Source organism: Leptinotarsa decemlineata, unplaced genomic scaffold (assembly GCF_025532065.1).
Source record: "Leptinotarsa decemlineata unplaced genomic scaffold, Ldec_3_MD MMD2_tig00003798_RagTag_RagTag, whole genome shotgun sequence".
NCBI lineage: Eukaryota > Metazoa > Arthropoda > Insecta > Coleoptera > Chrysomelidae > Leptinotarsa > Leptinotarsa decemlineata.
The window spans coordinates 2,006,804-2,018,605 of NW_027412596.1; the positions used below are offsets into that span (position 1 = coordinate 2,006,804).

At 33.9% G+C, this 11,802-nt stretch overlaps 1 protein-coding gene and 1 long non-coding RNA gene across 2 annotated transcripts; both read left to right on the top strand.

Moving 5' to 3' along the window:
• Positions 1-271: 271 nt before the first annotated feature.
• LOC141483670 (uncharacterized) lies at positions 272-2,579 on the top strand. The gene is made up of 5 exons (XM_074178450.1): positions 272-797; positions 992-1,045; positions 1,132-1,236; positions 1,344-1,457; positions 1,854-2,579. Exons 1-5 carry the CDS (start codon positions 527-529, stop codon positions 2,018-2,020), a joined length of 711 nt encoding a protein of 236 aa, XP_074034551.1. The 5' UTR covers positions 272-526; the 3' UTR covers positions 2,021-2,579.
• A 6,864-nt stretch (positions 2,580-9,443) lies between these two features.
• On the top strand, positions 9,444-10,257 carry LOC141483671 (uncharacterized). The gene is made up of 2 exons (XR_012466219.1): positions 9,444-10,015; positions 10,084-10,257. It is a non-coding gene; the product is annotated as an uncharacterized lncRNA (long non-coding RNA).
• The last annotated feature ends 1,545 nt before the right edge of the window (positions 10,258-11,802 follow it).

Here is an 11,802-nt window from a genome sequence, read left to right on the forward strand (position 1 = left end):
ACAGAATGTGAGGGAATGAGAAATTACTTTTCCCAGAGGTAAACATGAATTTCAGTCATTACTAGAGCTAGAATCAACAAAATAGATTTGAACCATTTGATGAACTATGTCTATGTTGTCAAGGTTAATGACGTCAACTGACCTTTGACAGAAGATAAAGTTTGACATAAATGAAATATTGTATTTCTCAGTATTATTTACAATAGGTTTGTTCTGGTTCTAACCACAAAACAGCCACACATACAAATGTAAGTTAAATGGGAACACTTGGTTATATGTTACGCGGCTGCCAAACCAGGGATGGCGACACTATCGGGGTTTTCTCCAGTTTTCTGTAATGAATCACGTGCCTTCTGCGCCCGCATGATTCAAATTACTGTTTACAGAAGAAGAATGAACTTAAATTAGGTAGGACGTTCGTTAGTTTTGTTGAGATAATAATGTATAAATATGGTTTGGGACTGTTTTTCTTTTCAAATTGTGTTTTTGCTTGTGTACTGTCAGTTTCATATTTTTATTTATCGTAATGAGTACTTCCGAACATAAACGATATCGAAAAAAGTGCTGCGTTCCTTCTTGTGAGGATAGGAAGAGTAGTCAACATCGGTTTCCCAAAGATGACCCCGCTGTTTTCGATGTTTGGCTCAAGAATATAAACAATAAAGAACTCTTCAATGTACCCCATGAGACAATTTATTGTAACTCACGAGTTTGTGACAGACATTTCGCTGTTGAAGATAAAATTACTAGCAGAAGAGGTTTAAAACGACATGCTGTACCTGTTTTATTTCTTCCTGGTAAGTAAGCATAATCCTTACTCCTTTCGATATCTTGCAATTCTAGTTTATATATCTTATTCATCATATTCTCATTATTAAACAACAATTAGATTAACCACTTTTTGAGTGCACCATAAGTATTGCTATATGAATTTGCAGAAAAATAGAGATGTTATCATGTGGTTGAATAATAGTGTTCTACATGTTTTCAGAAACTATCGAAGAACCAAGAGGTATGGCAAGAATGAGTAGGTCTTCTGTGGCAGGTAAGGATTATTGTAAAACTGTAGTTCCAAAATATATCTAGTTTATAGAAAAAAATCCATACAAATGCTGCAATTTCATTTTATAGGCCAAGAACAATATGAGGACATGTGTCAGCCCTCCACTTCCATACCTGAGCAAGAAATTTGTTTTGGTACACCTTCCAGAAATGAAATTATCAGTGTTACCCAAGGTATGAATAGAAAAATCTTGGAATGTTCATCATACACACCAATTTGTTAATTTTACACAATATATGAAAGAAAGAAAGAGAAATTATATATTCATGTAATTTTTCAGGTCATGGAAGCTGTGATAATAGCTATATAAACCAGCCATCAACTTCCACTTTTGAGCAAGAGCAAGAAAGTAATTTCCGGACACCAACAAGGAATAGAATAAGCGTTACACAAGGTATGTACAGAGACTATATGGCTACCAATTTGAAATGAAATCACTATTCGAAAACTAGGAAAAGTTTACTTTTGGACATCTTCTTTTGAACATTGAGAAATAGTTTTCTGGAAATGAAAAAGTCTATAATAAGAATGAAGCTAATTTTTCGTAGGTGATACCTAACAGAAAACATCAACTTTCCCAGCTACGTCATGCTGGACACCTTCCAGAAATGAAATTCTCAGTGTTACCCAAGGTTTGAATAGAAAAATTTTGGAATGTTCATCATTAATACCATTTTTAACCTTTTTCCTTAGTAAGGGGCCCATTCACAATATCTATTGAACTTAATTGTTGAATGATATTAAAATTTATTTTTCAAATGTCTAGATAATTTTTTATTATTTATTTCAGGATACAAAACCAAGAACAGTGTACTGAGAGATCTCAAAGTTGGTCGTCAGTCTCTCTTAACCCCCAGAGCCAAACATCTTTACGGTAGAGTCATTGATTCATCAAAGAAGCGTATCAAGCGTATCAAGAAAAACTTCATGCTGCTAAAAAACTATCAGATTCAGTGAATTTTCAGAATTTGGTCAAACATGTCAACACATTGACCTACAAAAATCATGAAGTCCATTACATGTACGTTTTGTAAAAATAATATGCTGTTTAGGGATCATGATCAGGATCTTGATTTTGTTGAAGGAAGACAGTATCCAAAATCAAAATTGATAAAACCAGGAACAGTTTTAACCTTTTTAGTTTCCCAATCAGTAACTAGATTATTTTACTTGATACCACGTTTGTGTAATTTTACAAATATTTCACAAATTTTGAGGAAAATAATACTGGAGCAACTATCCTTTAACCTAGTCAACTGTCCAGATCATTCTGACAATGATTCAAAACTGTGTCATCTGATTGTTAGATGCTGTTTGTATTTTTGGTGTAGAAAAGTCAATTTGGTTACTAGGGGAAGAGATAAAAAATTCATTAGGTTTTTGAACACCCAGACAAACAGCGATTTCATTGATCCAATTATATTGTCTGCTCATGAAACATTTTTGAAGAAAAAGAATCGTTTATTGAAAAAACATTAGTGTAAGTTGAGGTTTACGTATTTCCAATAAATTTTGAACTGAGTTCATATAGTTTCATTACCACATTTACACAAATTTAATTGAAAATAAATATGGTTGATCATAATTTGAGGTAATTCAGTTCACATATTTATTGTTGCTTCACTTGTTGATATTTTTGATTGGTCAAGGTTTTTCCCAGATGATTTCTGTGGAATCAACAAGCAACAATAATGAAGCAACAATAACAATAAATGATGAGATTGGAACCTGTGGTGTAACAGTTGAAACTTTTCCTAGAGATCAATCTCCCTAACATCAAACTGATATTTTTGCACTCGACGCGCGTTTCGTTATCAAGGTTAGCATCTTCAGGAGAAGAAAATTGATACTGTATCAATTTTCTTCTTCTGAAGATGCTAACCTTGTTAGCGAAACGCGCGTCGAGTGCAAAAATATCAGTTTGGTGTTACATCCAAAACTGTTTGTAAACTGCGCAAGACATGATGCGTTCATATAAAAAATCTCAAACAGTCTGAAATAGTCTCGGACACTTGGTTAAACCAGAACGCATTTTGAGGAGACCACTGTGCCATCTATCGTTATATGAAGAGATGAAGATGAGAAAATACTATTGATCATGATCATGTCCATTTTATGTAGCGTATCCTTATAGTCAGTTCAAATATTATCTAACCTCAATCATCAATTATTTAAATCAAATAAATAAAAAAACATCCTAGCAAATAGCCCAAACAAATTCCCACATGAATGCGAACGAGCAACGGGAACAGTTCAGCCTCGAGAGAGGATGGGGGGGAAGATGTATATTTCCCCAAAAAAAAAATCATTTTGGAAATAACGAGCGTGGTGTTGATAGGGAAGTACAGAATAGAGGTAATAGGAAATTTCAATGAACCATCGCAATCCAGGGATTTTTCTATAGGTGGAGATATTCCTGAACTACCGACATCGGTAGAGAATGAAATGGAAACCGAACTTGAAACTATTTTGTATAGTGAGGGAGCCTTAGGCCCATTTACAGTAATTGTAGAATTGAATAAAGACTTGGGTGTAGGTTTGGAGCGCTTTTTTCACTTAAAAAAATAGCTAAGGATATATGTGACTTAAAATTGGAAAATATTATTTAAATCAGAATTAAAGGTAGAAATAAAGTAGGAGTAGATTTTTCTAATAAAAATAATGCTAATGCAATGTTATTAAATCAAAAATTAAAAGAATCAGGATACCAGGTATACATTCCATACAGTAACGTCACATGCAAAGCCATAGTTAAAGGCATACTTTACCGAAGAATAACTAAAAACAATGATAAAGAGTCCGTATAAAGTTATCAATGTTAAAAGAATGAATAGAAGAATAGTGTTAGAAAAAAAAGTTGAATATGTACCGGCCTCGACAATTCTAATCAGTTTTAAAGGAACTATTATTCCACGATATGTCGATATATGTTATCTGACTTATATAAAGACTCCGTATATTCCCCCCGTAACTCAATGTTACAACTGTCTCTTGTATGGGCATATAAAAAAAATTGTCGAAGTGTAATGAATCTGAGGCCGGCCCTGACCATAACGGTCAGGGCCGGCCCTGACCGATATATTATAAAATTAAATCACCTCCCAAGTATCCCACAAAATTTTCCGGTTTTTATGTCAATTAACAACTGAACAAGACAATTGAAAATTGAGATCGCCCGCGATACATTTTGACGTCACACCAAGCAACGAGCTTCGAGCAGTGGCAACCGGGCCTGTAGTTGGAGATTATGAATCGCTGCCATCGCGATCGCCGCCAGCACTTCCTTGTTGCCGAGTCAATTGATGTGACGTCAAGCTTGACCACATTCAACTATTAATTTGAGGAGTTTTGTTTCTGACATGATGGTGGGCGGACGTGCCGATAGCGACCGCTCACAAAAAAGGTACCCGGACGCCATTGTCGGAGGTGGAACTCATGTTGTGTATGTCCGCCGTTTTCTAACGTGCATGCAAAAGTTGAAAGAGTGATTGTAAACATTGTTTTAGTGTATTTGAATAAATAGTGCTCCCATTCACGCCGGTTGGAGGCCGGGGTGGACCGGATGTCCACGTATTGCGTAAAGCAAGACTTCTGCACTCCTTGGACAAAGTTTTTATTATACTTTTCAATATAATAAAAAGAGTACTGGTCATAATAGCGCCACCTGGAAGATGGGACCATAATTAAGCATAAGAAGAAGAAGTATTAAATTTCACTAGTTCGGACTTCCATTGTCTACTATATAAAATGTGCCGTATTCTAGAAAATATACTCATTGTTACCATAAACAGGCACCCTGTATTAAGTTTACACGAATCTTATTATTATTATTATTATTATTATTGTTTTATTTATATTTTCTGTCAACTCATAACATTATGTCTTTTCAAATTATTATTTTTTATTTTTATGTTACATTCTATTTGTCTTGTAGCGTACTCTATAAATTATACTCTTTGTTACACAATAACGAAACAAGTGCAATAGCGCTTATCGTTCAAGTCTTTATTCCCACTCTATCATGTAGTTCATTTATTTATATTCTGTACTCTTACGGTGAATAAAGTTTATTATTATTATTATTATTTGAAATCCCTGAAACAAGTAACTGAAACTTGTTTCAGGGATTTCAAATCATTTTATATAGTAGACAATGGAAGTCCGAACTAGTGAAATTCATCACGAAACATTGTCAATTACCTTCAAACAAACGTTGAATACCCGGTACGGACCCGGAACCAGCGACTTATTACCCAGTCATCACCCGAAGACGATTGTAGATACCAACAATCGAAACGTCGTGAACTAACGTGACTTGGAATCTCTACACTTTTTATTGTTTTATTATTTTTTTTTTCATCCCTTTAATTTTTATTCATTCAATTATTATATTTTTACTTGTAGGTTATTTCACTATCATTTCATTTCAGGTTTATTGTTGCTTAATATAATTGTTCTTTTCAACTATCCTTTTTTTAATTATTCTTTTTTACTTGTTTCAGGGATTTCAAATCATTTTATATAGTAGACAATGGAAGTCCGAACTAGTGAAATTCATCACGAAACATTGTCAATCACCTTCAAACAAAGAAGTATTAATTTGAGGGGGAAGATGAAGAGTGAAATTTCAGATTTTTTGCAGATGTACTATTTGAAACATATACTTTCAAATAATGAAATAAAAAAATTGTTAAATGAGCCCATTCAATGGAACATAAGAAGTATATATGCAAATTATCATTTTTCACTTAATCTTATAAAGAACACATGCCTCATGTGATCTTGTTGAACGAAACATGGTTAAAACCCAAGAATAATCTAAAAATTAAAACACTCTCATCTGAAAATATTGTACCTATTAACTATTATTACCTCTTATTACTTTACGTAGCATCAATGAAAATGATAGGTTATTTCAATACATAATAATCAACCCGTCTAATAATAGGCTAAATTTCGAAGAGATTTCATTAATGATGACTCAGATTCAAGGTAAAACTATATGGATGGGTGTTCTAAATGCGTATCACCCCTTGTGGGGCAGTACCATAAGTAATCATAATGGTAATATTAATATATCAAACACAATATTAGATATCTAAAACAAAGTAATTTTAAACACCGGGAAAAATACTAGATTTACAAACCCTTCTGAAAACCCAAGTCCTTTGGATTTATGCATAAAGTCCAATGATATAGCAGTGGAATGCTATTGGGAGGTACTGGAAGAGTGTGGAAATAGTGATCACTATCCCACCGTCTGCAGATACAATGATATAATGGAAAATATACCTCTACCTACTAATAGAAAGACCCGGATATATTCTAAAGCAGATTGGAATGCATATACTTCACACTTGTATGGGCAGGTGGAAAACCATGCTGTGGGGTCATATGAAGAATTAACTTTCTTTAATGAATGAGGCTGCTGATGTAATAAGTTGGATACCTATATTATTTTTCGTTGAATTTTAGATACCAAAACACATGTGTTTTCGTATAAAAAGGGAACCTTTATCAGCTTTCAGAAATGATCTTAAGGTCAACAGAGCCAAGCCATTTAAAGTAAAAGTCGTTAAAATTAACTGCTTGATGCTAAGAAATTAGATATTTTGAAACATCCAACCTCATCATTCATTTCATTATCATGACGTTAAGGGTCGAAAATATATTATTCAGTCTGTGTACCCCATTTAGAATAATAGCCAAAAAGTACTGATATATTGTAGATGTTATTGCATGCGTATGTGTTTTATATTTTCGAATTGGCACCTAGGGTATTGTGAAAATTTGCCACATAGCTACGAATCAGGTTTCCTTTTCCATTTCATTAGGTTACTATAGGTTATAGCATTTTCCTATGTTATACAGGGAGAAGCAATTAAGTGGGTCTCTTAATAGTTTCTCATAGTTGTATCTCATTTGGTTTTTATAGCAGACCTAGTAGAATTCAGGCAAGGCATACCTATGTCCTGAGTGAAGTTATTTCAATTTTCAGAGGAATAATCCTGTCATTTTGTTTTAGTGGTTTATTCATAGTTTTCACACGGTTATAATTATATATTTCTTTTTCTTTCATATATCTTAAATAACGTTCGGTAAAACATATATAAAAGAATAATAATTTCAATATTATTTTGTGTAGGTTAAACTTCAGTATTAATTTTTGTTCATTTTATTTTATCAATGGTTAATCCGATTATTCCGTCGTCTTTACTCATCAATAAAGTTGGTTTGTGAAAACTCTGCTAATATTATTTCATTCCCTCAAACCCCTAAAAGACCAGGCATTTAAGCCGTGGCCGAATTCAGTCTCTTAGGATATAATTGGTGGCATAACCAAGCCAGTGCTCTACGAAGATTAAAAGGTAAAAAAAAAATCAACTGTTGACCAAGTTGCCCACTAATTCTCAATCCGTGTGATCAGGACGGATTTCAAACTTTTTCTGATCTGGTGGCAGCAACTCTCACGCTACCAAACTAAATTAAAAAATAAATACCTTCGGCTGAACGATCCCATATACACCTATATACACCATATAATGGTGAGAGTGAACTGAGATGATTATTATATATATCATTAGTAGTATATATAGGGATCGCCAATTTAGACCCGATGGTCATTTATTACACTGAATCTATATACCTGTTATCAACCAAAACGGTTGCAGTGCTCTCGGAGTCTCTGGTAGGACAAGGAATGCACACAAGCTATTTTTACAAGGAATCAAGTAATAACAACTTTTAAAAACGACCCAACGATAAAAAATTACGTAGAAGCTAAAAGAATATTAGCTAGCACGAAACGATTAAAAAGAAAAGAAAAAGTTTTCAGATTTTTTGTTCGACTCCAAATTGCGAATCTAACGTTACATATATATGGAACATGATCAGAAGCTTTTCTGATGAGAGACTTAAGAAATATGAGTCAAATAATGCACCAGATGCGCGAGTAGCCACCCAACTGCTTGAGCAACATGCATTATGTAGTGTAAATCCAGAATTTCAATCATCATATGTCAACAAAGAATCTAAAATTTTTTCTTTAGTAGAACTCAAAATTTGTTTGAAATATAAAAAAGTAACTGCTTCAGGAAGAGATGGAATACCCTATAGCATGTATTTCCACCTCCCTATGCAACTTAAACTATCACTGCTCCAAACCTACAATGACAATTTAAAAGGTGACACATTACCTGAAACAATTTGATTTTGCATTCTCAGCTAGAATCAAAGATTAGGTATATTGATTTTTGTGATGCAGAAGTAATTGACATAGGTACATCAAGGAATGAAAACTTGCATAGAAAAGGGTACTAGGAAAAACTTAATACTCACAGATTCTATGAGTGCATTAGAACGGTTAAAACATGCGGGTTTTCAGGTAAATGGTGATCATATTGGTTTAACAATTAAAAATATTATATTTTCCACAATATCAAAACATAAATTTAAATTTGCATGGATTTGAGGTCACGAATATATTAAGGGTAATGAAAAAGCTGATATATTAGCAAAAGTAGGTACCACTTTGAATGTTCCATTGAATATATAAATTGACAAATAAAACTTCTTACCCCATTTAAAGAAAACAATAAATAATAACTTTTATAATAAATGGCAAAATGATATACGAGTTGAAGGAAAGATGTATTGTAAAATCCATCCAGACTTTCCTATGATGCCATGGCATTGGAATATACCTGCCATGGATAAAAGGTATATTTCCTGCATTATTCGTATGAAAACAGGACATTGTTGGAGCAAATCACATTTGTATCGTATTGGAGTGGCTTCCACCCCTTACTGTGAATGTGGTCGAATTGAAACTAATAACCATATTTTTTCAGAATGCCCTATCAACGTTATTCCTGAATATGATATATACCAAAAATTCGTTAATACAGGCATTACAGCTCCTTTGGACATGTTTATAGTACTAGGGAATTTAAATATATCTAATATAAAAATAATAAGTCACTTCATGAAACATAATGACATTAAATTGTAAAATGGGAGAGGGGTACTGCTATTCTGTCTCTCATCCTTTCATAGATCATTTGTTGTGTTCTTTGTACCATTTTCCAACAACCTACCTTTTCGCACAAAAGAAGGAATATAATAGACCGTAATAGTGAATCTCAAAAAGTGATAAATAATTATCCACACGAAAACTTCAGACAAGTTAATAGCAGATAACAAGTGATGTTACATATAGGGTACGGTATTGCTTCGAGCAAATCAGACTGTACCCCCCGACGAAGCTCCTATTATATTATGTAATGGGAGGCGCACTGGTTAAATGCGCCTAATTAAGGAAGCAATGACCATAAACAGAAGAAGAACCAGAACAAACCTAATGTATAGACCAATCCAGCGACCTGTCAAAATGAATGCAATATGGCGGCGTAGGGCAAAAACATTGTATTTTATATGCGACCATAGTCGTTATTTTTCTTTTTCTGATTTCCTGTGCATATTTCGGTTGTGTTTTCAAATTTTAATTAATAATTAGTGCTTTAACTAAAGGGAAATACCCATTACGTGCATTGTGGTTGGCTGTGGATCCCGTAACAACAGGGATAAAGTCGGGTTTTACTCTGTTCTTACAGTTTCAAAACACAAGTTTTTGATGAATGAAAATGAGTAATCCAGAAAGCGAAGAGCCCTATGGTTAGCTGCAATCAAGCGAGATGATCTCACGGATTCGAAGATCAAGTATCAAAAAGTCTGCAGCAGACATTTTATACTCTGGATACTTCAGGTCTCCACTGAAAGCTATTTTGCGTTTAGTGAAAACTACTTGATAATATACATAATATTTTCAGACAAACCTGCTTCTTTAGAAGATGGGTTCTTTCGCAGAACACGGGACATTCTGCACAAAATGTTCAAAAGACTTGTAAAGATGTTGAAAGGAAAGTGAGGTTGGATAAAAAAAAATTATCTCAAGTAAGTGGTGTTGTTTCAGGTGAAATACTTGTGTATTAACATGATTTTGAAATATATTTTGTTGACAGAATGAACCCCAGTCTTATATGGATAATGACTTTGATAATGATGAATCTAGAGATGGACAAGAAACAGGCATTTTAACACGGACTGAGATGGAATGTATTTTGAGTGTTGTAATATTGAAACTCTTATTATATATTCTCTATAAATTTATTAATTAAAAGTCAATATTCATGGTACGCAGCACATTTATTAAATAAAAACATAGACAATAAACATATCTCAAGAAAACTCAAAACTGATCTTTTCATACATAACAAGTTCAACAATTCAAAATATTTTCAATTGACTCTGCCGTTACTTGATGAAAATCTGTAGTAATTGTAAACTCACAATCCATTTCATTTACTGGTACAATTGGGAACATCTGTGTCATGGATGGCATTGGCCACACAGCTTCTATACACTGTATCCATAAAGTATGGAACAAATTCATTTTTAGCTAAACAGGTCATTTTAAGAAATAATCCTGAAACACGTCGATTTTTGATGTTAATTTACCGTATTTTAAAATAATCTAATATACAGGGTGAATTACGTTCGAGTAATGACGTCACCGTCATTTTTTTAAATGGAACACCACCCCCATTTTGTCTCAATTTTCGGATTACTCTAGCTGAGCTGATTCCAAAAATGTATCACATGTTGATTCCAATTGGTACAGGGTGGACAAAAATACAGTAGTTGTGTGTGTGCTACTAAAGTAACGCGTAACATTCTTTATTAGGTAAATTAACAATATTATCAAAAATACTTATTGTCTAGCAGACAGAATATGCTGGAATACATGACTTAATATTAAATGTTCGGACTGCAGCCCTTGCTGTATTTGACAGTAACTCAAACGGTGTACAAATTCTTGTTGAACCTTGTGTCTGGTTTCTTGCGTAATATTGTTTATTTCTGTTCGAATTTTCACTTATACATCTTCAATATTTGCTGGTTTCGTTTTATAAATAACATTCTTCAGATGGCCCCACAGAAAATAATCTAAAGGATTTAAATCTGGTGACCTCGCTGGCCATTCAGTGGGTCCACGTCTACCAATCCACCTGTTCGGAAAAATTTCATCTACGTACCTTCTAACATCTACAGCATAATGTGGAGGTGCACCATTCTGTTGAAACCATAAACTTTCATCAAAACCTCCAGGATTACGTCTGCTGGGAAATAAATTACGTAAAGTAGGTACGAGATACCCCCTTAAAAACTCAAGGTACTTTGCCCCGTTTAAATTACCTTCGATAAAGTAGGGTCCAATGATTCGATTTCGTACAATTCCAGCCCATACATTTACCTTTTGAGGGTATTGTGTATGATGCTCACGCATCCAGTGGGGGTTTTCTTTTGCCCAGTATCTACAATTCTGACGGTTAACCTCACCATTTAACGTGAAAGTGGACTCATCAGAAAAAAAAAGTTTTGTATCAAGAGAAGGTCTCGGTGACATTTATCCATCATTTCTTCGCAAAATTGGAGTCGTCTATCGGGACCATCTTCGTTTAATTCTTGCACAAGTTTGATTTTATAAGGATGCCATTTTTCAAGCTTCAATAGTTTGTGTACCGTTGTTTTGCCAACACCGATTTCGCGACTAACTTTACGAACAGAAGTGTGGACGACCTGATTTGCGTACATTTACAACCGTACCAGTTTCTCGAAATTTCGTTTCCAGCTTACTGACTGTTGAACGCGTTATAGGTCTTCCTGGATATTTATCATTA

Bases quoted from the DNA above. Each gene is read 5' to 3' on its own strand.
- LOC141483670 (XM_074178450.1), top strand. From the start codon at position 527: ATGAGTACTTCCGAACATAAACGATATCGAAAAAAGTGCTGCGTTCCT. The intron at 1,237-1,343 runs GTATGAATAGAA...GTAATTTTTCAG, and splicing joins AATTATCAGTGTTACCCAAG to GTCATGGAAGCTGTGATAAT. The intron at 1,458-1,853 runs GTATGTACAGAG...TATTTATTTCAG, and splicing joins TAGAATAAGCGTTACACAAG to GATACAAAACCAAGAACAGT.